Here is a 27,754-nt window from a genome sequence, read left to right on the forward strand (position 1 = left end):
GGCTGCTTAGAAGAACTTCTTGAGAAGAATTTATGTACGAGAGCCTTTAGTGTGAGAGAGAAATATAAAAAGTGACACTAGTATTTTTAAACATGTGGCATCACAATAAAAGATTATGTTTTTTGAAAAAAATCTAACAATGAACTATTTAGATTACAATATATTCTAAAAATATAAAAAATAATGTTTGACACAATACTCAATGCTCCTCTTTAAAGAGAGAGGTACACAAATGTTAACACCGTCTCACAAAGGCTTAAAAGCAATAAGTCGCTTAGCCCCCTCGCCTCGCCTGTGTGCCCTCGTAACCCTTTGCACCTTGGTGCACCTACGTGTCCTCGTCCCTCACAACAACAAATTCTCTCAACTCATTGTGGTCGTGATCTCCCAAGCAACTTATCTCATCACGAATCCTCTCATTTGAGAGAGAGAGAGAGAGAGAGAGAGAGAGAGATCCCACATTCCTAAATTGGGAGGAGCATGGCCTCCACATAGCCTGCTTCCCCTTCTCGCTCCTCTAAATCTCCCCAAGCATCTCTCGTGATTCTCAGTTATATTGAGAGAGAGAGAGAGAGAGAGAGAGAGAGAGAGAGAGAGAGAGAGAGAGAGAACAATTCCACATTCCCAAATCGGGAAGGGAGGAGCATGGCCTCTATACATAGCTTGCTTCCCCTTCACTCTCTTCTAAATCTCCCCAAGCATCTCTCGTGATTTTCAATTATATTAGAATAAACTTCAACCGATACCCGTACTAGAACCCTTGACCCGGATGGTAGACGATCAAATGTTCAACCAACCAAGCTAGCCCCTTAGGACTTCCCAATCCACTTAACTCAATAGCAAAAGTGTGCCCTTTCCTTTTTCCTTTCCCTAAACCCAAGAGATCTTTCAAGATTCCTATTAAAAAGAATAGAGTGAGGGTCACAACAATAACAAAGCTGAGCACAATTGTAGACGTGCTCGTTTCTTTTCTAATTCATTTGGGTTGATTTTAAATCTACAATAAGCCTACTGCAGCTAACGGAGCAGTCTAGTTTAATTGATGTTCTCTCATCGCGCGTACATAACACGGCTTTATCCGAAGCAAATGTAAGCGGAAGTGTGTGGCGTGCTGCTCCGAGCTACTCCGACACAACCAAAAAGCCAGAAAGAGGAGGGCGAGAGATGGTGGCAGCAGTAGCCCAACGTGTTGCATCGACAGCGATGAAGGAACCGCTGGGCCTTAGTCCTAACTCTTCCCTGGGCTTCACATGCAGCGGCCTCTCCGGCCACAGACTTTTCCGTGCTGCCCAGAATGTTAGCCGCATCCATTGCGCGACAGCCGCCGTTGTGCCCAAGAAGAAGGATAACCTTCTGGCTGTTGCCGAACAACACTTCCTTCGTGCCACTGAAAACCCCCTGGAGGGCCTCTCCTTTTCTATGGAAGAGTTCTCCCAAGCTCTTTCCAAGTATGACTTCAACTTCGAGATCGGACAGACGGTGAGTGGTTGTGTCAGTGAACACTCACGAGAGAGAGAGAGAGACCGAGAGAGACCCTCTCTGAAATTGGTAGAAAACTTATAGCAAGGTAGTGGTTGGTCTGTGATCACCACAGCTGCAGTTACTGGCTGGATACTATAGCTGCTACTTTCAGGTTTTTAACAACTACAAGCAGCTTTATGCCCCAGCCTTCATGTGTGTGCGCGCGCCTAGGGTGGGGTTGACTTGTGGCAGGCATGCTACTTGAAGTTGAAAATTGTCAACTAGATTGTGCTGGTGCTGATGGGGGTATCAGTTCAGTGTAGATGTCTGATAAGCATTTTGCTAGATGTTTAGTAAAAACCTAGAATGTGCATCAGCCAATCCTGGTAGATAGTTTAGCTAATTTGGCTGGTATACAGCCTTCTTTTTTAGGGTGAGAACGTTTTGTGACTGTAACGCAAAGAATTGTCATAAGGTTGTTTTCTCTGTCTAGAGGAAACTGGTATCTGCCGATTATTCTGTCTGGTGTGATTTGTACCGCGCTGTCGCTGATTATGAGATTTGCCTTTTTTTCCGAAAACATCATTGAAGGTGAGATGTTCTCTTTGCAGGTTAAAGGAACTGTTTTTTTGGCCAACAACAATGGGGCCTTGGTTGATATTGGAGCTAAAGCTCCTGCATTTTTACCTACAAGCGAGGCCTCAATTCTGAGAATAAAGCATGTAGAAGAAGTAGGGCTTTTCCCGGGACTAGAAGATGATTTTTATGTCATGAAATCTGATGATGACCACGGACGGATGGTGCTGAGTTTAAAAAAGTTACAGCTAGATGTAGCATGGGAACGTTGCAAGCAGCTACAGTCTGAGGATGCTATTGTGAAAGCGTTTGTAAGTATAAAGCATCATAATTGCAGTGTTTTGTTTGGTAAAGAATTTTCCAACTTTGAGATGTGTTCGCCCTTTTTGTTGGAGAGTTTAGGGTTGAAGTTGTTTGGAACACTGTGATCAGTGCCTCTCAGACTTTTTGAAGTGCCTTAAAGCTCTCTAGTGCTGTTCATGTGTATGTTTGGCTGCAAGTGGTCTGAAGTTTCTTTCTGGTCCATGCATTAGCGTGAATGGCATCTTTTTGTTTGCCCTTGTGAAAACTTAAAAGACTGTGTGCTCTCTTACTCTATTTGAAGGTCTTCTCATTTCTCTTCCTCTGAATCCAAATGTTACATATTTCTTTTAATCTTATAATGGTATTGGTGTATCTGTTTGTATGACAGGTACTTGCAGCCAATCGAGGTGGTCTTGTAGTAGATATAGAAGGTCTACGGGGTTTTGTACCATTTTCCCACATTGCTTCAGTAAGTAATTAAACTTTCTTTTGAAAGTGATTCTCTAGGCTCAGCCAAGGATAAACTCTGGCTTTTTGAATTATGTAGAAAACGCTCTTTGAAGACTTGATTGGTCGTATTATTCCAGTCAAGTTTATGGAGTTAGATGAGGAGCAATCACGCCTTGTTTTAAGCAACAAGAAGGCACTGGCAGAGAATCAAACTTCCTTGGGTATAGGATCTGTTGTAGAAGGTGTGGTGCAAAGTGTAAAACCTTATGGAGCTTTTATTGACATGGGAGGAGTGAGTGGTTTGCTGCACATAAGCCAGATCAGCCATGAAAGGATAACAGACGTTGAGAATGTCTTGCAACCGGGTGACAAGCTTAAGGTGTGAATTGGATTCCCTATGTCTAGTTGTGAGGTTTTATGAGCGTCCCGACCCCCCTTTCCTTTTTTGCTCTTAATTAATGGTGAGGCTCACTTTTAATCTTTGATTCAGGTCATGATTCTGAGTCAAGATAGAGAGAGGGGAAGAATTAGTCTGTCTACCAAAAAGCTGGAGCCAACACCAGGAGACATGCTACGAAATCCTTCCCTTGTTTACGATTCAGTAAGTTGTGACTTGCTTTCCCATTTCTTGAAGGCTAACGATATAAATATGGCTATCAATGAGGAGTTTTCTTGTCATTTTTTAGGCTGAGGAGATGGCTCAAACATTCCGGCAGAGGATTGCTCAAGCGGAGGCTGCTGCTCGGGCTGAGGAACTGAGAATGAGTCAAGAGGTGAGGTTCTAGCGAGCTAATCTCACCTTCATTTTTTTGTTGTTTCATTTGAAAAGTTAAGTTGGACATGGAAATTTCTTTGCTTGGACTCGAGTGTTGGTTTGACAAGCCCAATTCAATGCATGGGCACAAGTGCATGAGTGTTGGCTGGTCTCTTCCTTCCTTCCTGGTACGGATTCAAGTGTGATTGTTCACAAGGATGATGTGTTAGTTGATGCTTTTTCTAGCGAAGCTAACCTCGTTGCAGATTCGATCAATCACGAAGGATGGATCTTGGCTCTCAAGCCTAGGTTCAAAGAACCCTTACATGAAGTATTATGTGTTCGCATGATTAGTATGCATGCATTGTTTGAGTGTTTCATTCGTGATCGTTTCCTGTATTTTAGTCAACATCTTTATGTGATCCCTTTTCCTAGGCATGACATATTGTATGTTGAGCACGTTTCTCTCATGGATGAGCACGAGTGTATTCGGATTTCTCATGAAAAGTATGTATCTAAGGAAGTCACATTCCATGTCTCTTCCTTGGCATGACACATTCGTAGGACGAGCACATGAAAGTATGAGCACCTAGCATGGGCATTTCCGTTGTGAATTGCCACAGTTGATTGCTCTAGATCCTAAGAGAAAGATTCGATCTCATTGTTTGTGTGTATATGGTGAACGGTTTGGCATTCCGTCTATTGGTTCATTTACATTGCATGCACAGTCTTTAGAGAAGACAATATTTTTTCCACTCACTTTACATGGAATAGGTATGCTCATGGTTTTGTGTTGGAAATGATTTCATGAATTTTCAGCCATGGAGATTCTTGAAGAAGAAAGAAGCACGACTCTAGACGAAGTTGAAGCATTGAAGGAGCCACATAAGACTTTGTGTCGCTTTTGACGCGGCCCAAAGAGCAAGCGTTGCAGACCTTTATGAAGTTCAAGTACTGTACGACCCACACATTAGAGTGGGCCGGCGAAGAGTACCTTCCAGAATTCCGGATGCTATTAGTGATCTCCCTCGACGCCATACAGTTCGGTACCAGTACCTCTCTTTGAAAAGGAGGGGATGTTACGTGACATATCCAACCCTATGTGTCCGTGTACAAGCTACAACACGACAAGGGTTCAGTTCCGTCAAGTCAGTATAGAATAGGAAGTGATCTGGCACTTTTGTGAGTCTATTCGTAGACCGTGCATGCCCAGTCACTTAGTATAGATGCATATCCTCTGGTGGCACACAACATGATCGTCAGTATTCCCATCAGAATCCGTGAGATTCCATCAGGGGAATTTTCCAGGGCATTTAGCCTATTTTTTCTATTTTGACTTTTTTCACTTATTAATTTAAGTGACTTTCCAACAAAGGTAGGTAGGGCAATTTGGGTAAGAAAATATATAAGCAAACCAAGGTTAGCCCTAAACAGCAGATGAGCAAGGAGAACAGCAGGCCATTGGCGACAGGTTCCCCCCTCTCTCAGCAAGACTCCCCAAGAACCTCTTGGCGTTTTCCCTCACCTAAGACCTAGCATTTTGCATGATCGCCAGCAGCCCCCTTTTGCCTTAGCGTTTTCAGTAGATACTTGACCGTACCCCCCCCCTTGCACCTAGTGTTTTGCATGATCGCCAGCAGCCCCCTTTTGCCTTAGCGTTTTCAGCAGATACTTGACCGCAGCGCCCCCTTGCACCTAGCGTTTTTCATGATCGCCAGAAGGCCTTGTTCCCTGGCGTTTTTCAGCATCAGATCGCATCAGGACAACAACGTTTTCAGCCATAAAACACAACAGTCATCAGTGTTTTTATCAGGCTATTGCAATGTTTTTCAGCAGCCCAAAACAGCCCCGAAAAATGAGCAATTCATCCACACCAGATTTCAGCAGTTAGCCTTTTTGGACAGTAGTTAGAAGCATTCCATTTTCAGTCCCTTTGTCGGCCTCGTCATCCCCGTCATCGTCGTCAACATAGCCTAGACTTGCATCAGTCTCATGCATACCGTTTGTACCAGATTGTGCAATCAATAGTAGGCCACTCTCGCTGATGAGAGTGGGGCCTTCGGAGGAGGGTTTTACAACGTCTCTGGTGTCGTATTTCTCTTCTCTCTCTATCTCTCAGTCTCATACACTTGCACGCACAGTGTCCATTCACTTTGTTTGTGATCATAGCATTCTCTCATTAAGAACGGAAGGCTCTACCTTCCATAAGAACAAAAGGAACCTTGAGCACAGTTCGGAGCACTCATCTTGAGCAAAGCGCAAACATTTATTCCGTTGCACCTTATACTTGGGTTCTTGTGGTACTTGAGTACTTGGATGCTCGGGGTTTTAGGGGTTCTTGAGTACTCGGGGCTCTTGAGGTTCTTGAGTATTCGGGGTTCTTGTCTGGCCCTTCTTTCTTGGGTTACTTGCCACTCTTCAAAAACACAGATTAGGGATCGACTCGCCCAAGTGGTCTTGGGTTATGTGTGACCACAAGCAAAAAAAAAAATGTGGTTCTTTGTGTTTGTTTCCTTGAGGTGAATGATGGTGTAAGCTTAGGATGAGTGAATTGTGGGTGCTCAAGGGTTCTTTTACTCTAGAGGAAGGGAGAGCCTTCCTTGCTTAGAGGGATAATGTGCAATGACCAAACAAAGTGAGTGGAAATCTGTGAGTGCAAGTGCATGAGAGTGCTGGGAGAGAGAGGAGATACAACACCAGATGGGGTCCCAAACCCCCCTCCAAGGGTCGGGCTCTCTATTGCTAGAGAGGTATTTGTTTTAGATTGCACAAGGTCTAGTACAATGCTTCTAGATGCTGTGGTACTTGACGACGACGACGACGACGACAATGCTAATGGGCTGAAATCTGCACAGTCTAGAATTGTTAGATTTACACCACTCTGCTGCTTCACTCAGGTCTAGGGCATACATGTACGGCTAGTATGTCTCCAGGCTCGCCACCTACTGCATTATCCAGCCGCCCACCTTGTATGGGCACCTTACATATATCCTTTTTATGCTGGGTCGTGGGGCCTTGATTGGCACTGCTCGACCTCCTCCTTGGGCACCTATATATGGGACCGGGGGGGTATCCACTTCTCAAATATCATCTGGCATTTGTACAAGTCTTATGCTCTAGTCGTCAGGGGTTGATCGCCCCCTCTTCCCTCTCTTTGCATCAGGTTTTCTCCCAAGATCAGATCTGGGAGCGGTTTTTACATCAGCGAGGCAAGCGACAGGATGCAGAATTTTTTGTTGTGGAGGACCCCTCTCCACTTGCGTTTTTTGCAAATCCACATGGCAATCACCTTCTGGCTGCAAGAGCTAGCCTTTTGTTTCCTCGTCGCAACACCCCTCCCTCTAGCTATGTTTTCAGCCAGCAGATTTGGTTTTTTTGGACAGCAGCATGTACGTTTTTGGGGCTGAATTGCGAGCATTTTCTGGACAGCAGGTCAGCGTTTTCAGCGCTTGGTCACACCCTCTATGGATCTTGCCTACCCCACCCGGCCTTGCATCCGGTGCATTGCCATCTTGATTCCTCTTCATTCCTCTTCATCCACATGCTTTTATAGCCAGGTTCCCTTGCTGTTTTCTCTGTTTTCAGCCTTCAGGGGCAGTGACAGTGATTCACCACCCTCCCCACGCCCTCTGCACCGCTTTGGACCTGCCGGGAGCGTAGGAGCAGCTGAAAATCGGTGGACAGCAGTGTATTGATTACCTTGCAATTGCGTTTTTGGGTGGACACTATATGGACGCCCAGATTTCGCGTTGACGTGGCAATGTACGGATTTCCACGTTTTGCGCTGACAGGTACTGACGTGGCACTGTACGGATTTCAGTAATTTGTGCTAGCAGCTTTTTATATCAGCTTTTGAGTTTGAAAGATTTTCATGTAACTGCTTTTTATGGCCAAGGGCCTATAAATATGTGAAGAGGGCTCATTCTTTGGCACGCTTTGGCTGGAAGGTGCAGAGAGTGGATTACAAGCATTGCACTAAGTTCAAGTAATATACAGAAATATCAAAAGGGGCGCCAAGGTTTGGGGCCAGTACTCTCAGGGGTGGAATTCGACCACTCTGTGTTGCGTGTGCTCTCTCTCTTTCAGTTTCAGTTGTGATTGAAGTGCTAAAAGTCTATTCAATGTGTTCTTTTCTATTGGCCGTGGTGTCCATATATTCGGCGGTTGCGCACTCCAGAGCGGGGGTGGTCACTTGTGTTCTGCTATGGACACACCTATACACTCATCAGAGTAGTTCACACGAGATATGACCATGCTCATGGCATATGGGATTCCGACATTCTCAGAGAAGACACCACCATCTTTGGTGGACAGTGTTAGGTGCAGCGGAATGAATGTTGTATTTTCTCAAGATTAGTGATCTTTATTTGCTCAAGGTTCCTTTTAGTTCTTAGGGAAAGAGAGAGCTTTCCGTCTTATGGAGAGTGCTATGATCACGAACAAAGTAAGTGGATATTGTGCGTACAAGTGAATGAGACTGAGAGAAGGAGAGAGAAGAGATACGACACCCGAGAGGTTGTAAAACCCTCCTCGGAAGGCCCCACTCTCGTCGGCGAGAGTGGTCTACTTTGATTGTACAAAGGTGTACAATCGTATGCAATGGACTTATGCAACTTGGACTATGCCGATGACGACGACGGTGATGACGACGACGACTTGATGGCTGAAATCTGGGATCTTCTATATGCTGAATTCTTGGACTGTTTCGGGGCTGAATTGGTCTACTTCTATCTGCTGTCCAAAGGGAGAAAACTGCTGAGGTTCTGAGTGGTATTGGGGTTACTTCACGCGGCTGAAAATCCTTGTTTTGGCGAGGGACTTAGGGCTGAATAAAACGCTGGAACAGCCAGGTTCAAGGCTGTGTTTTTATGGGCTGAATCCTCTGCTGTAAAACCTGTTATGGCTGCGTTTTTACTAAGGCTGGAAGCTGATGAAAATACTGGAATCTGCTGCTGCTGGCTGGCGTTAGTAAATGCTGAAAAATGCTGATGTGGTCAGGAGGAAAACGTTAGACTTTGATGCCTTCTGACGATGCTACATGCTGGGGGAAAACCGCCAAGAAAGGGAAGCTTCTATGGCGATGGCTGATGTTGAGGATGGGGATTGCCCGGCGAGGATGGAGTCCATAAACGCTAGGGGTGCTGGGGGGTACTGCTGAGAAGTTGCCTGTTGAGCGGGAAGCTCCTGTTGCCTCTTCTGCCAGAAAGTGCTAACTTGGGTTTGCTTATATATTAACTTAGCAAAATTGCCCTACCTACTTTTGTTGGAAAGTCACTTAAAAATAATAAGTGAAAATAACCAAAAATAGAAAAATAGGCTAAATGCACTGGAAAATTCTCCTAACTGATGCTAATGGATTTTGATGGGAATTAGGATGCTCATGCTGTGTGCAATCGGAGGATATGTATCTATGCTAAGTGACTGGGCATGCACGGTCTACGAATAGACTCACGAAAGTGCCAGATCACTCCTAATCTAGACTGACTGGACTGATTGAACCGTGTTGTGGTGTAGCTTGTCCACGGACACATAGGGTTGGGATGTGTCACGTGACATCCCCTCCTTTTCAAAGTGAGGTACTGGTACCGAACTGTATGGCATCGAGGGAGAAACAGCATCCGGAATCCTGGAAGGGACTCTTCGTCGGCCCACTTTGTTGTGTGGGCCGAGCGGTACTTGAACTTCATAAAGGTCTGCAATGCTTGCTTCTTTGGGCCGCGCCGAAAGCGACTCAAAATCGTTTGAATCACCTTTCTTGCGTCAACTTCGTCGAGTATCCTGCTTCTTTCGTCTTCAAGAATCTCCATGGCTGAAAATTCCTGAAACCATCTCCAACACAAAACCATGAACATACCCATTCCATGTAAAGTAAAGGAAAAAAATCTTGTCTTCTCTAAAGACTGTGTATGCAATGTGGATGAACATAGAGACGGAGTGACAAACCGTTCATCTAACACATGCAAACAATGCCGTCGAATCTTTTCTGTATGATCGAGATCAATCAACTGTGGCAAATCCCAATGGAAATGCTTGTGCTTGGTGCTCATACTATCATGTGCTCTTTCGGAAACTGTGTCATGCCAAGGAAGAGACATGGACTGTGACTTCCTGACATACATATCTTTCAGCTTTTCATGAACAATCCGCATACATTCGTGCTATCCATGAGAGAAACGTGCTCAACATACAATATGTCATGCCTAGGAAAGGGACCACATAACGATGCTGACTAAAATATAGGAAACCTTCACGAATGAAACACTCGAACAATGCGTGCGTATCAATCATGCGATCACACAATACTTCCTGTGAGGGTTCCTTGGACCAAGGCTCGAGAGCCAAGATTGGTTCGTCTTGAATGATCGAATCGTCCTGTGGGGGTTCTTTGGACCTCGACTCGAAAGCCAAGATCGGATCTTCGTGATTGATCGAATTCACAACGAGGTTAGCTTCGCTAGAAAAAGTATCCACTAACACATCATCCTTGTGAACAATCACATCATCTTCATGCAATTTATCATGCTTGTGAGAAATCACATCTTGATCATGCAAATCATCATGCTTGTCATTGTCATCCAAATCATCATGCTTAGCAATATCATTCAAATCATCATGCTTATCTTTGTCATCAAAATCATTGTGCTTATCATTGTCAATCAAAACATCATGCAAGTCATTGTCAATCAAATCATCATCATGCTTCACACAATCATGCAAATCCTGTGGGTCATGCTTTGGAGAAAAAGAGACTGAGAGCGTCTCCTTTTCGTGATTCTGTGCAAAGTACGCTTGTACTTGAGAAAAAAGTCGCAACATCTCTTTGTTCTGTCAGTCACTCTGTTCTTTGAGGGCTTTGTTCTCACGATCAAATTCTGCTTGTCTTTCTTTGGCTTCCAAGCGTGTTTGCTCGCTCTCACGCGCTATGGTTGCCATTCTTTCTTGGTACTTACGCTCGATGGCTGCCATGTCTTCTTCGTAGGCTTTTCTTTCTGCTTCTCTTTCTTGGTCCAACTCCTCCATAAGAGTTCGTGCGATCTTTGTCATAGATGGGGAAGGGTCGGAAAAACCTCCTGGTGGGGAAAATTCTTCTTCGCCTCTCTCATGCTCATCACCTCGAAGCGAAGTATCCATTCCGCTTCGAGTGATGACCATTCTGCAATCGTGGGTTCTTGTGGGTTCTTGGGGTCTTAAGTCCACGAGGAACTTGGGTTCTTAAGTTCACGAGGAACTTGGGTTCTTGAGGGTCTTGGGTTCTTGAGGTTCTTGTGTTCTTGAGGGTCTTGAGGTTTTCTTTCGCTTGCAAATCGCGTTGAGAAGGATCTTCTCTTCATCCGAGTTCTACCCTTTTCTGCGGGCACACCTCTTGGCGGCCTTGCGCTCACACCAAGGTTGCTTTTTCCCACCTCATGTCGATTGGCCGGCCGCTAAGTGCACGGTCCGCTCTCAATGAGTGAAAAGAGACACAAGGGGAGGCTGGACAAGCCCTTCTTTCTTGGGATTCCTGTCACTCTTCAACAAAACACGATTAGGAATCGCCACGCCCAAGTAAACTTGGGTACGTGCGATCGCAACAAGCAAAAAAAATTCTTGTGGTTCTTTCCTTGAGTAATGCAGAACACTTCCAAAGCTCTGATACCAATGTTAGTTGCAGCGGAATGAATGTTGTATTTTCTCAAGATTAGTGATCTTTATTTGCTCAAGGTTCCTTTTAGTTCTTAGGGAAAGAGAGAGCTTTCCATCTTATGGAGAGTGCTATGATCACGAACAAAGTGAGTGGATATTGTGCGTGCAAGTGAATGAGACTGAGAGAGGGAGAGAGAAGAGATACGACACCCGAGAGGTTGTAAAACCCTCCTCCAAAGGCCCCACTCTCGTCGGCGAGAGTGGTCTACTTTGATTGCACAAAGGTGTACAATCGTATGCAATGGACTTATGCAACTTGGACTATGCCGACGACGACGACGGTGATGACGACGACGACTTGATGGCTGAAATCTGGGATCTTCTATATGTTGAATTCTTGGACTGTTTCGGGGCTGAATTGGTCTACTTCTATCTGCTGTCCAAAGGGAGAAAACTGCTGAGGTTCTGAGTGGTATTGGGGTTGCTTCACACGGCTGAAAATCCCTGTTTTGGCGAGGGACTTAGGGTTGAATAAAACGCTGGAACAACCAGGTTCAAGGCTGCGTTTTATGGGCTGAATCCTCTGCTGTAAAACCTGTTATGGCTGTGTTTTTACCAAGGCTGGAAGCTGATGAAAACGCTGGAATCTGCTGCTGCTGGCTAGCGTTAGTAAATGCTGAAAAACGCTGATGCGGTTAGGAGGAAAACGCTAGACTTTGATGCCTTCTGACGATGCTACATGCTGGGGGAAAACCGCCAAGAAAGGGAAGCTTCTATGGCGATGGCTGATGCTAAGGATGGGGACTGCCCGGCGAGGATGGAGTCCATAAACGTTGGGGGTGCTGGGGGGTACTGCTGAGAAGTTGCTTGTTGAGCGGGAAGCTCCTGCTGCCTCTTCTGCCAGAAAGTGCTAACTTGGGTTTGCTTATATATTAACTTAGCAAAATTGCCCTACCTACTTTTGTTGGAAAGTCACTTAAAAATAATAAGTGAAAATAACCAAAAATAGAAAAATAGGCTAAATGCACTGGAAAATTCCCCTACTTATGCTAATGGATTCTGATGGGAATTTCGATGATCATGCTGTGTGCAATCGGAGGATATGCATCTATGCTAAGTGACTGGGCATGCACGGTCTACGAATAGACTCACAAAAGTGCCAGGTCACTCCTAATCTAGACTGACTGGACTGACTGAACCGTGTTGTGGTGTAGCTTGTCCACTGACACATAGGGTTGGGATGTGTCATGTGACAGATAGACACTTATCACTTGACCTCGACACGTCTGATCACTTGCTTACACAGGAGCATCTACATGGACTTAGGGAGAGGATCTTGGATAGGTTCATTGCTTGGATCTACAAACTGAAGTAGGACTTCAGTGCTTTGGACTCTCTTGGAGGATCTCGGGGGAGATCAGGCATCCCGCGACTACATCTGGAGTCACTCGGGCTTGGCTTGGTTGGTAGTGCAGTTCCGATTCTACACTCTTGATCAGTTGGATTGCTACCTTCAGAGTTGCTTACACCAACGAAACCACGGAATGCGTTTCAGCAGGCCGAAATGCAACAAGCCTGAAACGCGAAACGGGTGAAATGTTTCACTTGCAGGGTGAAACGCCTGGAGTGAAATGCCTTTTTAAAAAAATCCCTTTCGAGAATCTGGGCATTAAATAGTTATTTATTTATTATGTATATGCTATTTCAAGGTTAACATGGCATGTGTATTTACTCATTGCATTGTGAACAATTGTTTTGTCTATACATAACACTATATATATACAAAATTGGCGTTTTGGTCAAACGTTTCATTGAGGCCTTAGCCTAGGGTGAAACGTTTCGGGGTGAACACAATGTTTCAGGGTGAAACGTTTCGGGTTTGAAACGTTTCGCAGTTACTCTGGCTTACACTCACCCTCGTTAACCTTACAACAGACTTATCCCCCGACCTGGGTAGTAGGGGGATGCAGTTTGGTGGTGGTGGTGGCGCGGATTTTGTTTTGGTTGACACCTAAGGAGTTGAGACTGTTTAGTTTCTCTTTCCTTGTTTCGGAGGACGTTTACGGTGTAGATAGCTACATCTGGCCTTCTTAGTGTTTTACACAGCTTAGCCACCTGGTCACATTGGGTTGCAGGTTCATGCATTGACAGGCTTTCGGTCATTTTCATGACGGTTCCTGGGCTTCCCCACTTTCTCCAGATTGTTTGATTATAGACACCCCAAATCCTATTGGGCAAGACACTTGCAGGTCTATTGACACTTCTTTTATGACAAGGAGTTGTTTTCACACTTAGTTCGGGACCTCCACGCAGTATCTTCACCATGTATCGGCGGAGTACAACAACTTACTACACTGCTCGTGACGGCACTTTACCATAGAGATCTCTCGGCGGTTCGTGACACCCCAAACTGTTGCTACACATATGGAGTAATGTCCTTCAGTGGACATTGCCGCAGACATCTTCATCATTTGCCTCACTTCTTCGGCTTCATGCGGTTTGTTCAACATCCGGTGATGAGAGGGGTGTTAGATTTACACTATTCTACTGCTTCACTCAGGTCTAGGGCATACATGTACGGTTAGTATGTCACCGGGCTGCCACCCATTGCATTGTCTGGCCGCCCACTTATGGGCCGGGTCCTAGGCTCTTCATTGGCATTGCTCGACCTCCCCCTTGGGCACCTATATATGGGGCCAGGGAGGTACCCACTTCTCAGATATCATCTGGCATTCGTATAGGTCTTATGCTCTGGTAGTCGGGGGGGGGGGGGGGGGGTTGATTGCCCCCTCTTTCCCTACACCAGCGTTTTGTGTTCTCTCTCTCTCTCTCTCTCTCTCTCTCTCTCTCTCTCTCTCTCTCTCTCTCTCTCTCTCTCCCACACATGCGCACTCTCACAAGAACAAGGGCTCTCACAGCCATAGCCACGTTCTCTAGAAGTTTTGTCGCGAAAAGTTGCAGCCTACGCTCTCTTTCTCGGGTGAAGTGGCTGTAAATTCTCTGTTTGCAGCCCTTTATCACCTCTTTTATGGTGAATTTCAGCAAAGCATTCATAGAATCTCATTCTTCTCTACCTACCCTACGTATACGCAAAGTTTGGTGCGATTCCATTGCTGAAAAGGCCTCCATTTCGGCATTGGAACGTGCACATGTAACAATTTCAGGTTATTTGCAGAAAATTACAGCAAGCATATGTGTGCGTTTTTCGCGTTTCTCCCTTGTGTTTATTGCAAGAATGACTAATTATGAAGGTGACCAATTAGCGGAAGATAGACTCTCTTCTTTGAGAGCTTCCGAGGAGGTTTGTGGAAGTTACTCTTGCTTACGAGAGCTTCCAAAATCTCACAGAAGAGGGGAAGAATCCTCTTAGTTCTCTCACTCTCTCAGTCAAAAGCAGAAAAAGGATAAGAAAGAATGTAGGACGGGCGTTTACCCCATTCTTGTGCTTGTAAACATTCTCCCGAAGTAATAAAGATATTCTCTTTATTGGGGGGGGGGGGGACCAACCCATCTTCTAGTCCCCTGTAATGTGTCAAGTTTTCTCTCTCTCTCTCTCTCTCTCTCTCTCTCTCTCTCTCTCTCTCTCTCTCTCCAATTCTCTTGAGTATATGAATTGCATTTAAAAGTCAGTTTACGCTTCCGCCTTTTGTGACAGTGGTATCAGAGCTAGGTCATCTCTCTCTTTCTTAAGAGATTGATGACTGTTGGCAGATTACAGAAATGGAAGGATGTGAGACAGAGTTTACTCTCCTCCAGCAGCAGGTGGTAGAGTTGCAGAAACCTCTCTCCCATCCACAAGTTGAGAAGATTCTTCATACCCTTGAAAAAGGAAAGGAGAAAATGCCATTGGAGTCGGGAGAAATCCTGCAGAACCCAAAGAGACAAAAGCATCCGAAAGACTCTCTAGTCGGAACCTCCCGCATGCACGAGAGTTTTCTTTGGCAGAAGCCAAAGAGGCCAGAACCTCAGAAAGATCCTCTAGTTGGAACCTCCCGCATCGTGCATAACAAGCCTCGAGAACGTCATGTGCGGTTTAATCCAAAGGTTTAAGAACTGAATCCTCCTGATTCTCCTCAGTTTTCTTATATGAAAGATTTGGATGATATAGTCTCTCTAGAAGATATGCTCCTTTAATATCCTTTTCAGCAGGAAGTGCACTTGAAGGAAAGGGCTCATGTCAACAAGGAGTCTAAACACAGAAAGAAGGAGCATTATAAGAAGAAGCACCGCAGACAGAAATCATTTTAGTCAGGTGACAAAGATGTAAAATTTGACTCCTACAACGGACGGCGGGACAACGACAAAGCTCTAGCTTTTATCTACCAGTTTGAAGTTGCATTTGCAGAAGAGAATTTTAAAGAAAGGTCTAAGCTTCGCCATGTCAGTATGCACCTGAAAGGCACAACCAGTAGTTGGTGGTTGACTCTGAACCTCGATAAACGCAAGCCTCAAGATTGGACCGGTTTTAAGAAGGAATTCTATGCACAATTCTTTCCTCTAGACTATGAGGAAGAAGCAAAGAAGGAATGGGATCGACTCTCTCAGTTAGAGAACGAAACAATTCCACAATATGTGGATAAGTTTTGGGACGTTCTCTTGAAAGTGACCTCATTCAAGATTCGGAGAAATGCGGAAGTTTGAAGCCGGGTTGCATGAAGCCTTGCAAAAGGCTATGAAGCTTAATCCATGAGGCAACTTACAAATACTTATGGAATAAGCATAGGTACGGGGCAAACGCCTGTCCTCCATTCTTTCTTATCCTTTTTTTGCTTTTGGCTGAGAGGATTCTTCCCCTCTTTTGTGAGATTTTGGAAGCTCTCGTAAGCGAGAGTCTATCTTCCACAAACCTCCTCGAAAGCTCTCAAAGAAGAGAGTCTATCTTCCGCTAATTGGTCACCTTCATACTTAGTCATTCCTGCAATAAACACAAGGGAGAAACACGCAAATTGCACGCACATAAGCTTGCTGTAATTTTCTTCACATATCTTGAAATTGTTACCTGTGCACGTTCCAATGCCAAAATGGAGGCCTTTTTTGTGATTGAATCGCACCAAATTTTGCGTATACGTAGGGTAGGTAGAGAATGAAATTCTATGAATACTGTGTTGAAATTCACCCCAATAGAGGTGATTAGGGGCTGAAACTAGAGAATTTACAGCCACTACACTCGAGAAAGAGAGTGTAGGCTGCAACTTTTCGCGACAAAACTTCTAGAGAACGTAGCTATGGCTGTGAGATGAGAGCCCTTGTTCTAGACTACACAACTATTTAAGTAATTATTTTCTAGTAAATAAATTAATTATTTATAGAAACTGACATAGTTACACTAACAGAGACAACTGACATCACCAAGATACTTCAGGTGTTAGGTGCAGCGGAATGAATGTTGTATTTTCTCAAGATTAGTGATCTTTATTGCTCAAGGTTCCTTTTAGTTCTTAGGGAAAGAGAGAGCTTTCCGTCTTATGGAGAGTGCTATGATCACGAACAGAGTGAGTGGATATTGTGCGTGCAAGTGAATGAGACTGAGAGAAGGAGAGAGAAGAGATACGACACCCCAGAGGTTGTAAAACCCTCCTCCGAAGGCCCCACTCTCGTCGGCGAGAGTGGTCTACTTTGATTGCACAAAGGTGTACAATGCGAATGCAATGGACTGATGCAATGGGGCTGTGCCGATGACGACGATGGTGATGCCGACGGCGACTTAGGCTGGAATCTGTGGTCTTCTAATCGCTGATTTTCGTGGACTGTTTCGGGGCTGAAATTCTCTGTTTTTGGCTGCGTTTTTCGGGGCTAAACTTGGGGATCTTCTGCAACCAAGAGGGATTGGCACTGCTACCTTTCTATAGGCTGAATTCTGCGTTTTTATCACTGCTGAAAGTGCGTTTTCATATGGCTGAAAAACGCTGGTTGATGGTGCTAGAAAAACGCTGATCTGCAAGTATCCAATGCTTGGAAAAACGCTGAAGTATGCAGCAGGGCTAGCGTTAGTAATTAGGGCTGAAAACGCTGGAAAAAGCTGAGGTTTTAGGCTAGCGTTTTTGTGATGAAAACGTTGCGGAAGAGGTACTATGGGCGATCATGCAAGGGGGAGATGCTGGGAACCTGATGCTGCCGGCGGCAACTGCAAAGAGGGAAAACGCCAGAGATGGGGACTTGCCCGGCGAGGATGGAGATCCAAACACGGGGGGTGCTGGGGGGTACTGCTGAGCAGTTGCCTGTTGAGCGGGAAGCTCTTGCTGCCTCTTCTGCCAGAAAGTGCTAACTTGGGTTTGCTTATATATTAACTTAGCAAAATTGCCCTACCTACTTTTGTTCGAAAGTCACTTAAAAATAATAAGTGAAAATCCCAATAAATAGGAAAATAGGCTAAATGCATTGGAAAATTCCCCTAACTGATGCTAATGGATTCTGATGGGAATTTCGATGATCATGCTGTGTGCAACTGGAGGATATGCATCTATGCTAAGTGATTGGCCATGCACGGTCTACGAATAGACTCACAAAAGTGCCAGATCACTGCTAATCTAGACTTTACTGAATTGACCGAACCTTGTTGTGGTGTAGCTTGTCCACGGACACATAGGGTTGGGATGTGTCACGTGACATCAGGAGTATGGCACGAGGTGGGTAACAAAGCACTGCACCGAAGGTGACAAGGAGCTTTCATCCAGAAGAGCTAGTAGTCCACTTGCTGAAGGGGGGGTGAAGACCGTATTTGGAGAGGGAACTTCCATGAGGCAGTGTAGGAGGCTTTGACGCAACATCCAGGTGGAAAACGATTGAAGAAGCTTGGTAGAAAGAGCTGAGCGGAGCGAAGCTGACCAACCCCGAACGAACCAACCACGAACAAGCAACAACCAAAATTAAACCCCCGTACAAAAAACTCAGGCAAGCAAAGGAAGCATAACAAGCAAAAACGACAAAAACAAAAAGCAAAACAAAACGACAGAAATAAAAGTATACAACGCAAACCTTAAGGACAAGCTTCCACGCACCCACACTTGCACACGCATACACACCCAAAAGCATACCTTAAGGACACCCCCATAGACTCTAAAGACAAGCTTCCACGCACACACACTGGCACACAACTAAACCCACACATCCCCTAAAGCAAACCATCAAAGGGACACACAGACACACCACCACAAATACAAAAGCAAAAACAAAACAAGAAACAAAAAGAAAAGACCTAGGGACACACCGACATACGCCAACAGAGTGCCGTTCCAAGTGAGTATGGCATTTCCTTTGGAAAAACCGTCGGGTTTCAAGGGCAGTTTAGCATGGTGAGCGATAAGCTACCTGACAGAGGAAACTGCAAAGGGAAGGCTGAAGCAAGTCCTGGCGTACCTAGGCCTCTGACCTGAGGTAGTCGGTGGTTGTCATGCCCATAACTTTCAGCAATATGGTCTCTCAAGGGCTCTTCTGTAAGAGAGTAGATAAGGTTGGCCTCTTGGGGGATGAGTTCAGGGAAACTTTTGACAAAAGCGTCTGCCCTAGCAGTATGGGTGCGGGTGCAATTGGAGTCTTTGTCGTCTCTTTCCCCTTCCGTTTTTATTTGTATGTATATCTTTTTCTGCTTTGTTTTGGGGAGATGATAAAGGATACCCATCCCCCCAACTCCTGAAACAAAACTTAAAGGTAGATTTCTGCTGTCAAAAGAAATAAACCATGCAAAATAGGCATAATCCTTCCAAAATTTGTCTAAGGATATGCTGGGAATATTGAATGTGAGGGGGGGTATTTTGGGAGTTTCCACAAATATGAGGGGTATTATTGGTACTCACCTATATATATGTGTGTGTGGACGTCTACTCAGGTTTCGGGGCTTGATTTTCTTGATGACTCTCTGGTTGTATTAGGTGATTTTCTGATATTGGTCAATGAAGCCATGTTCTGCAGACCTAACTAATCATTCTGTTCCATCGATTTGTATCATAAATCGATTTGGTTTGTGAGGCTTGACATCTTTTATCCTGTCTTGCAGGGTGGCGGTTTTCAATCGGATGCAGGCTTGGGGAGTTTGGGTCTAGCGCTCGATGAACTGGACATTAGCTCTGTGCCATCTGCGGTGGAAGCTTAGAGAAGCCATCCTGTTTTTGTTGTTGGCAGATTCTTTGAGATGGTGGCCAAAGGCGCATGGACTTGCTCCTGTTTGTTTGCGGCAAGACGAAAGATGTGTTTCAAGTTTGCCTCTTCTGAGAATGTACAGTTGGTTAAAGTAAGTTATGTCCAATGCATGCTAGGGCTAGAAGCCCTTCGCAATATTTCACACCTTGTACATCTTATCATCACCTCTCAACCACTGTGGCTACTACAAAGGAGGCTTGCATTGTACCTCGGCAAAGGTTTTTCTTCTTGTTCACACATTGATGGAAGGTAAATGTTGTTGGAGAGGGAATAAGCCCTCGGAAACGTTTGAGCATTGATGGTGTGTGTAATTTTTGTGCGTAAGGGGGTGTTGCTGGAGATTTGTCAACTACTTAAATGTACTGGGAACCCCTTCTAGTCATTGCTCTTCGTAAATATTTGAGTATGTAGCTGGTTTTGAGGGATTCATGTGGGAAATCTGTATATGTACCTCTGTCTGAGGCATTTTGGCTAGAAAGGGGTAAGTTTAGTAGGCTTGATTTATATGAACCTTCCTAGGGCTAGTCCTAAGAAGGAAGAGTGCTCTTCTGTGGATGACTGAAGTTCAAATATATTTAGATCTTTGGCAACATATGTCTGGAATGGTAATGGTCACCTCATTATAAAGGTCTTAGTCAAGGTGAAGATGGACTGGCAGCAAATATGTTACGAAGTGCTTCCTTCGGACCAACTAGGACTGGCAAGGTGTGAAGTTATCAATGTGGCTTGGTACTTCTTGGCCCTAAGGAGCTTAACCAACTAGAGTTTCCATGTCAAGCATTCCACATTTTAGTGCATTGAAACATATTGTTCAAGAAAGTAAACAAGGTTTCAAGTCGAAAGTAGTTCAGAGAAGAAATCTCAACTAGTCTCTCTATATTGAAGTCTTGCCTTGTATTACTCCGTTGCCACATGCACACGCAGAAAAGGAAGTTTTCTTTCCTTCCCTTCATCACTAGTTAAATATGTGAACACCCAGGTGTTTAGATACACTAAAGTGTCTTGTTTTCCTATGAACTTTCTGGTTTTAGTATGTGAAGGTAGAAAAAGGATTTTGAGGTAGTGTCCATTATAAAGCTCTATTATGTGTCGAAAACAATGGATTTTTTCTATGGAAAAAGGAGGGACCTATATATCAAGAAATTAGACATCGCATTGAAATTCTATGTTGTAAAAGAAAAACACTTAATCTTTTTGAATGTAACCGGGTCTCTCATGGTTGTAGATCCTTGTTAGTAGATAATGACATCACAAAAGGAAAATTCATCCTCAAAAGCCTAGTTCTCATGACTATATTAACAGTAAGCAAAAAATGGTGATTCTAAAACTGTTTACTCCGGGGAAAGCTATGGTTTTTCAATGGTCGTTTCAAAAATTTGCTGTTTGTTTCCATAGGTTGAAAACATGAAAAATGATTCACTTTGGCGATCAATCGGTTATAAATCTTGTAAATGGGTAAAATCATGAAATTTTGAGATGCATAAGGTGCTAAATTTGTAAACGTGGATCAAGTAACCATGTAAATGCAATTGAAAAAAGTTTGGAGGTCGTGCCCATTTAACAAGGTGAAGGTTCACATTGGTATTCTAAAACAAAAAAATGAAAAGAAGGTCAAGTTATGTAAGGCTAGGCTATTGAATGAAGTGATCTTTTGAAAAACTTGAAAACAAAATAAGGTTTCAATGCTTCACATGAAAAGGTAGGTCCAATCAGAAAAAATATAAAATGTACAATTTCTGTATATGTGTGTGTGTCCCGGACGTCTACTCAGGTTTCGGGCTTGATTTTCTTGATGACTCTCTTGTTGTATTAGGTGATTTTCTGAATGAAGCCATGTTCTGCAGACCTAACTAATCATTCTGTTCCATTGATTTGTATCATTAATCGATTTGGTTTGTGAGGCTTGACATCTTTTATCCTGTCTTGCAGGGTGGCGGTTTTCAATCAGATGCAGGCTTGGGGAGTTTGGGTCTAGCTCTCGATGAACTGGACATTAGCTTTGTGCCATCTACGGTGGAAGCTTAGAGAAGCCATCCTGTTTTTGTTGTTGGCAGATTCTTTGAGAGAGTATTCCACAATTACTATTCACCTTTTGTTACCATATATGAGTGCAAACATGAATGTATGGTACACTTTTAAGGGTGGAAAACTGTTTTTTAATAGCTATTTTTTAAAAAGTGGATTGGTAATTCTTTTACAAATCAATTGTAAATTGTGTGCCCAATATAGATCTAGATTCTTTTTTGAAGAGCTATCTAGTGATATATAACATGTCCTAGATCTTTTCATTTTGGTCAAATATATTTGGTCAAACACTTTAAAAAATAGCTCCGTTGTCTTTTTTGTCCACCCATTTGTGCTTTCATCCATACGTGGTAGTTGTCATGCCAAGGGCAAACCCAAGCGAGTAGGACTTGGGCCAAGGGCCGGCTGCTAAAGGCGGACAGGGAGATTCTATTTAGTGGCCAAGGGCTATATAATGGGGGGTTGGGCGGAGAATCTTGATTACGCAGCTCCTGGGTTTTACACTAGTAGGACTCGGGCCAAGGCCGGCTGCTAAAGGCGGACATGGAGATTCTATTCAGTGGCCAAGGGCTATATAATGGGGGTTGGGCGGAGAATCTTGATTACGCAGCTCCTTGGTTTTACACTCGTATCAGAGCTCGGGGGAGGAGAGCTATTGAGGAAGGGGTAAAAGATGTGACTTGCATGGCTTTGTGCATCTCTTTCTCTCTCTCTCTCTCTCTCTCTCCCCCCCCTTCGAGCTAGGCTACCATGGCGTGGGCAGGGTCCCTTGAAAGAAGGTGAAAGGGCTGCACCGAACACCATGGTGGGCTCCAACCGATTGTGAGAACGGTCGCTTGCACACACATGTTGGGTTGTCGACCTGCACGAAAGTCTGCATGGCTGGGTTCGATGGGAGCGCCTCCTCATGGGTAAAAAATCCCGTTGCAACGTCGTCAGTAGACGAAGTCGGGATGGCGCGCTCTCTCCCTCTGTCTTCTCCTGCGCAAGCGGCCCCGTCATCGCGATTCGCTACTGCAGTTTTTATGTTGTTGACCTTCACACTTGGCCAAGGGCCCAGGACTTTGTGATTTAAGTGATCAAGCGGCCATTCACCCACGGCAAAGCCAAGCCTAGCTGTTTTGGAGCTGGTTAGGAGCAGGGGCGTTAGATTGCACGAGCATCCCTTTAGCAAATTTTCTGGTTCTTCGGACAACATTACCATGGATTTGGTACACCATCTCAGCTCCACGATTGCCGCAATTTTGACAAGGCATCAACTTGTCAAGGCATGCAAGGCATTCGAGCAACACGATGTCTACAACACTCAGTTGGATGAGAAGGAATTAGCATCATGCCGACGACAAGAAACAATCGACACAGCATGCAAGGCTGCAAACAAGTTCCAAGAATTTGACTACGCACAAAAAGAAAATTGGTAGCCACAGCCTCAAGCATGGCTACTGGCACAACCATTTTTTATGGCATGGCACGATTATTGTCGATAGAAAATTCAAGTTGAAGATAGCACGACTATATCTACAAGCCATTGCTAATGCTGCTTTGCAAGGCCATCGACAGGATGCTGGACATCATGACCACGGACTCACCCTCGTCTTCAGAAGCTGGCACTAACATCATTCAAAAATTCTACTGCCAGTTATGTGGCAAGGACACCTCGGTTTTGGGAGGCGATCTACACACAAATAGCAAACATGGTATGCATATTTTGTTCACTTTTCTTATTTGATTAGTTACAATTATGCAGTGCAAGAAATTTCTAAGGCTACAACACGCTTGGCATGCATGGTCGTGCAACATGCAAGATATTGACAGCATGGCATGTCGATTCGCGTGATTACTGAGACGGCAAGCACAAGGTGCTTCTGTCGCGCAAGATTTTGTGGCACAAGCAAGCATGCACGGCATGTCTTGGAAAATTCTTGTGCATAACTCCACATTTAGCACTCTAAGTACAAGCACGGCTTGTGACAGTTCGAAGCATTTACATTTTGTTGCATATATTGTTGGTTAACACCCACAAATTAGATCACAAACTCATACCAAGCATACGCTCGTCAGAGGTTAACCGGTAAGACTAACCAAAACTCATGGCGTTCGGCAAGGCCTGTACCTAGACTTCATGCATGGTGCCAAATTGTTCGGCATGGCCGACTCTTTGCACATCCGACAGAGATCTCTTTCCCATGTCTCGGACAGCCGACAACGGCACATGATCGGCAAGGCCATCTACTTGTTCATTAGCTGCACATTGTCAAGGATGAGATATTCGACATGGTCGATCAATTTTCCCAAGATATATGTGGATCGATAGCAGCATTTGTTGGCTACACATTACTTATGTGAAGCACGTATTCAATTTGTGCATTTTGCATTAAGACTTCCCAAGATTGGCATATGCTATGAGCATACAAGCTCGGGAGGGATTTGGCACTATGCTTGCAGGATCTTTCATTATGTACCAGACGGGCGTGAATGCCATATGAGAGTATCTATGATACACGCGACAACTCTCTCTCACTCATTTGAATTGGCTATGAGTCGGCGGATTCGAGCAAGTTTCTCCTTCAAAGGTTCAGGATGTCTGCTTACAGTCGGAAGACCAGGTTAGACTATGTTAAGATTTGCTTGATTTTTCATGCTTATGCATTTCCGTTGGAAAGGATTGTCAATTATGCAAAGCAAAGAGCTTTGCCAGTTATACGTGAAGCAAGGCTTCTAACTCGTGCTAAGATAGTGCCTCTTGATTACGCATCAAGGGAATTAGCACACAAGTTTGGGGCACTGGCAAACATTGGGATATCAACTCACAGCATCCCTACCAGTACCGACTGTGCAAAGCACTTATGATTTTGGCTTTTATGTTTGAGCCGTCAATGTAGCCAAGGGATACAATTTTGCATGCAAGGCATGCTAGCCAGGTGGAATGAATTCACTACCCTATGGATTGCGCTTCCGCTATAACACCGGAAACTCTATGAAGGACAAGATAATTTGAGGATTGTTTCACATGATTTTTGGTTGTTGTCACCACACAATACCACTAAAAAGAACCTAAATCTAGGACTAATTCACAGGCAAAGTGCCATATTTAAGTCCTCCTTGTACAGTCACGACCCCTACACGATAGGTGCATCCAGATGTGATTTGAGTTTTTCAATTACTTGTCTCGATGAGAGTGGCATATCGGCAGATTGTTGCATGCTTAAGGATCAGCTGCACGCTAGGCATATGATGCACCAGAGCAGGGGAACCAACTATACACATCATACTAGTTTCAGGAAAGTTCCTCAGCCCAACATGCTCTCCTTCTCTCTCTTTCTTATTTCTCTTGAAGAATAATGAAAACTTTCTAAGAAGCTTTTGATACATGCTTTGCTTGTGAGTCAGCCTGAGCCAAGGTGCTCTAACCCTCAGCCACCCAAATTAATCTTCATCGATTCATCAATTGAACACTATTTGACATAAGGGCTATGAGCCAGACCGGCTGGCTAAGAGCCATTGTCAGAGCTCAAATAAGACCCAACTGTTGGCATTCCTTGGGTGATTGTTCTCTAGCTTGAACAGATCTACCCTGTGGACTCCACATTGATGTTAAATGCCAAGCAAAAATCTTGTCATTACATATGTGTATTTTGTTAGCACTACATGTTTTGGTGCAACGACTGAGCTTAGTTTGGTAAACTTACACTCGCATAGGCTGATCTATAGCATGGCGTATAGATGGGGCAAGCATTTCCAACAGCATGGCTGTCCATAAGAGCTAGGGGTTCCGCCTTGCGTGGATCTCCCGTTTTCTCTATAGCACTAGGCGTGTATATAGGAGAACAGTTTTGTGGTATGACCACATATGTGATTACTAAATCACAGAATACGTGTTGATGGTCATTTTTGGACACCTTCACACTTTGTTTTTTAAGAAACACTATCTACCAAGGGATAGTCAAAAGGTTCTTTCCAACCTTTCACCAAGGGGGTTGGTTTTGCAAGCTATACCCAAGGGTTTGGATTGCCACGGCAACACCCAGGGTTACAAGTTTCATTTCTTTATCTTCACTAATCTTACATGGTATGGTTCTGTTTGGTACATGTTGTCACATGGGATACAACATGGTCTAGGAACTCAAGGAGTTCGGTTTAGCCGGTGTGGAGCAATGATAATGAGGGTTCACTCACGTCGTAGAGTGTTTTTAGTTACCTTCACACACAAGTACAAGCTCGTACTTGATGGATATCATTTTTCCTGACATCCTTATTTGAGACATATTCCACATGTGGAGAATATGAGTCTCAGGGACTGACATTGGCGCCTAATTCCTAATGATGTGTCGCGACAAAGTCCCTATGTGCTAGTCACATCTGTTTATTAGACCATTTGGAGCACATCGTATCAGGAACAATTTTAGTGGCCAGAAATTGTCGGGTACTACGTACAGACTTGTTGTGATTACAAGTGCTGTGCAACCACCTTAATGGAGGGTCGTTTCTACATATAGCCAAGTATGATACGTTCATGAGAATGTCTCATGGTTGGTACCTGGGTGTGACCGAGTTTTCACATTCTGTCATGGTCCAACTCTTGTTGCAAGGCTTTCACGTAAGTGCCATGAAAAGTCTCATCCTGGACTTGCGGTTCGGATTAACTGCATGCACACTAGGTGTTATGGGCCCTAGTGTTTAACACAAATTTGTTAGGAGCGGCATGCAAATTCATGGACTTTCTTGTTTTTGTAAATTTTTGCACTTCAAGTGCAACTTTTCAAGAAGATTTATGAGTTTACACCCTACCATACGAGGTCATGGCTCCGGATGGGTGTCTGTGGTGGAATGGTCTATACTTTATGAGCTTACTCCACTCCAACCCGCTTTCAACCTAGTTGGTTGCCTCCACTCCATATCGAGTATTTACATTTTATATGGCTAAATACTGACTGATTGAGTCATAGTTTATCGTCAGTCGTGGAAGACTATCTGTAAGTGGTTGGGGGAAAGTACCTCACTCTTATTGCTACTATTCATCCCGCGTTGGATGGGCCGCTTACAAGTATTCTACAGCTTACAAGTATTTTTCTAGTGCTAAAGGATCTGCTAAGAGCATACGTTAGCAGAAAGCAATCTGAATGGGCAATTCTCTCCCTATTCTAGAATTTGCATAGGTTTTCAACTTGAACACTTATTGTGGTGGGGTTAGATACCGATTCAATAGTTTCATACGTCAAGGACCTAGTAGGTCTGCTGACAAAGCATGTTGGCATGTAGCCTTCATTAGGGGTGAACATGTAGTTACTTGAGTTCCAAAATGTTCAGAAGTCTGACATGAGGACACTCCCTATTCTATCCTCACTAGCTATGAGCTTTTCAAGATACTCGCGCGAGTTGGAAATCTGGCTCACAACTTCATGAAAAGTTGCGCCAAGATTTTTTTGCATTTTCCACTATCTTTAGAAAGTCTAAGAACTGGTTAGATACAAGTGGTTGCACAAGGATGACAATGTTGAAAATCAAGATTTTGCTCTTGGTTTCCTTGAACCTCCTCACTGCACCTATTATCGATCATAAGGAAAACTGCCCACGTATGGGACGCCAATTAAGAAAACATCAGTGTTCTTACGAAGATATTACTACTTGGGTTTTTGAGGACGAAAACATTTCTCCAAGGGGGGAGTAATGTCATGCCAAGGGCAAACCCATGAAAGTAGGACTCGAGCCAAGGGCCGGCTGCTAAAGGCGAACAAGGAGATTCTATTCAGTGGCCAATGGCTATATAATGGGGGGTTGAGCAGAGAATCTTGATTACGCAGCTCTTGGGTTTTACACTAGTGATATATGTGAACACACCTAGAACCGCCAAGGTACTTTTTCCATCACTAGGAGGTTCTTCCCTTGTGCATTCTATATACGTCCATCACTCTAGGACTAACTTATCTTTCTATTTTTACATTAAGAAATATACTCTCTGTTGTGTGACTCGACCTTCTTCATCTTCTCTAAGTTGTGTGTGCATCCTTGCAACCCTAATTCCAACAATTGGTATCAGAGTTGGTTTTTACAGTCCTGAAACCAAAGGTTACGAGTTATACCATCCACAAACAAAGTGTATCCTGGTTTCATGAGGTGTTGTATTTGTGGAACCTTTGTTATCATGTACCAAAGACAATAATAATGTAAGCTCGTAGGATACTTATGACACTTTGTTGCCCCTTTTTAATGGTGGAAACTTGAATCTAAGTTTCAATGATGCAAATATAGAGCCTATGGGGGTTTTCAAAAATGTTATAGATCAGTCTATTATTGATGAAGATGTACATGATGTACCTGATGTGGAAAGGGTTGAGAATAAATAGGCTAAGGATATGCCAAAATAGCCGGTGCATACTTTATGTCACAGTAAATTGGCTGCACCTATGACTAGTTGTACTCATTCAT

At 44.1% G+C, this 27,754-nt stretch overlaps 1 protein-coding gene and 1 pseudogene across 1 annotated transcript; both read left to right on the forward strand.

Annotated features, from left to right (window-relative positions):
• Positions 1-1,046: 1,046 nt before the first annotated feature.
• LOC147422697 (small ribosomal subunit protein bS1c-like) lies at positions 1,047-19,685 on the forward strand. The gene is made up of 7 exons (XM_086503693.1): positions 1,047-1,479; positions 2,073-2,348; positions 2,729-2,809; positions 2,888-3,169; positions 3,281-3,391; positions 3,477-3,563; positions 19,161-19,685. Exons 1-7 carry the CDS (start codon positions 1,165-1,167, stop codon positions 19,254-19,256), a joined length of 1,248 nt encoding a protein of 415 aa, XP_086359819.1. The 5' UTR covers positions 1,047-1,164; the 3' UTR covers positions 19,257-19,685.
• A 2,445-nt stretch (positions 19,686-22,130) lies between these two features.
• Positions 22,131-22,749, forward strand: LOC147422698 (uncharacterized; annotated as a pseudogene).
• Positions 22,750-27,754: the final 5,005 nt, after the last annotated feature.

This window comes from Adiantum capillus-veneris, chromosome 27, assembly GCF_014529385.1.
Source record: "Adiantum capillus-veneris isolate H3 chromosome 27, ASM1452938v2, whole genome shotgun sequence".
Classification (NCBI taxonomy): Eukaryota; Viridiplantae; Streptophyta; class Polypodiopsida; order Polypodiales; family Pteridaceae; genus Adiantum; species Adiantum capillus-veneris.

Coding starts and splice junctions, on each gene's coding strand:
- LOC147422697 (XM_086503693.1), top strand. CDS start 1,165: ATGGTGGCAGCAGTAGCCCAACGTGTTGCATCGACAGCGATGAAGGAA. Junction 3,170..3,280: donor AACCGGGTGACAAGCTTAAG/GTGTGAATTGGA, acceptor TCTTTGATTCAG/GTCATGATTCTGAGTCAAGA. Junction 3,564..19,160: donor AACTGAGAATGAGTCAAGAG/GTGAGGTTCTAG, acceptor CCTGTCTTGCAG/GGTGGCGGTTTTCAATCGGA.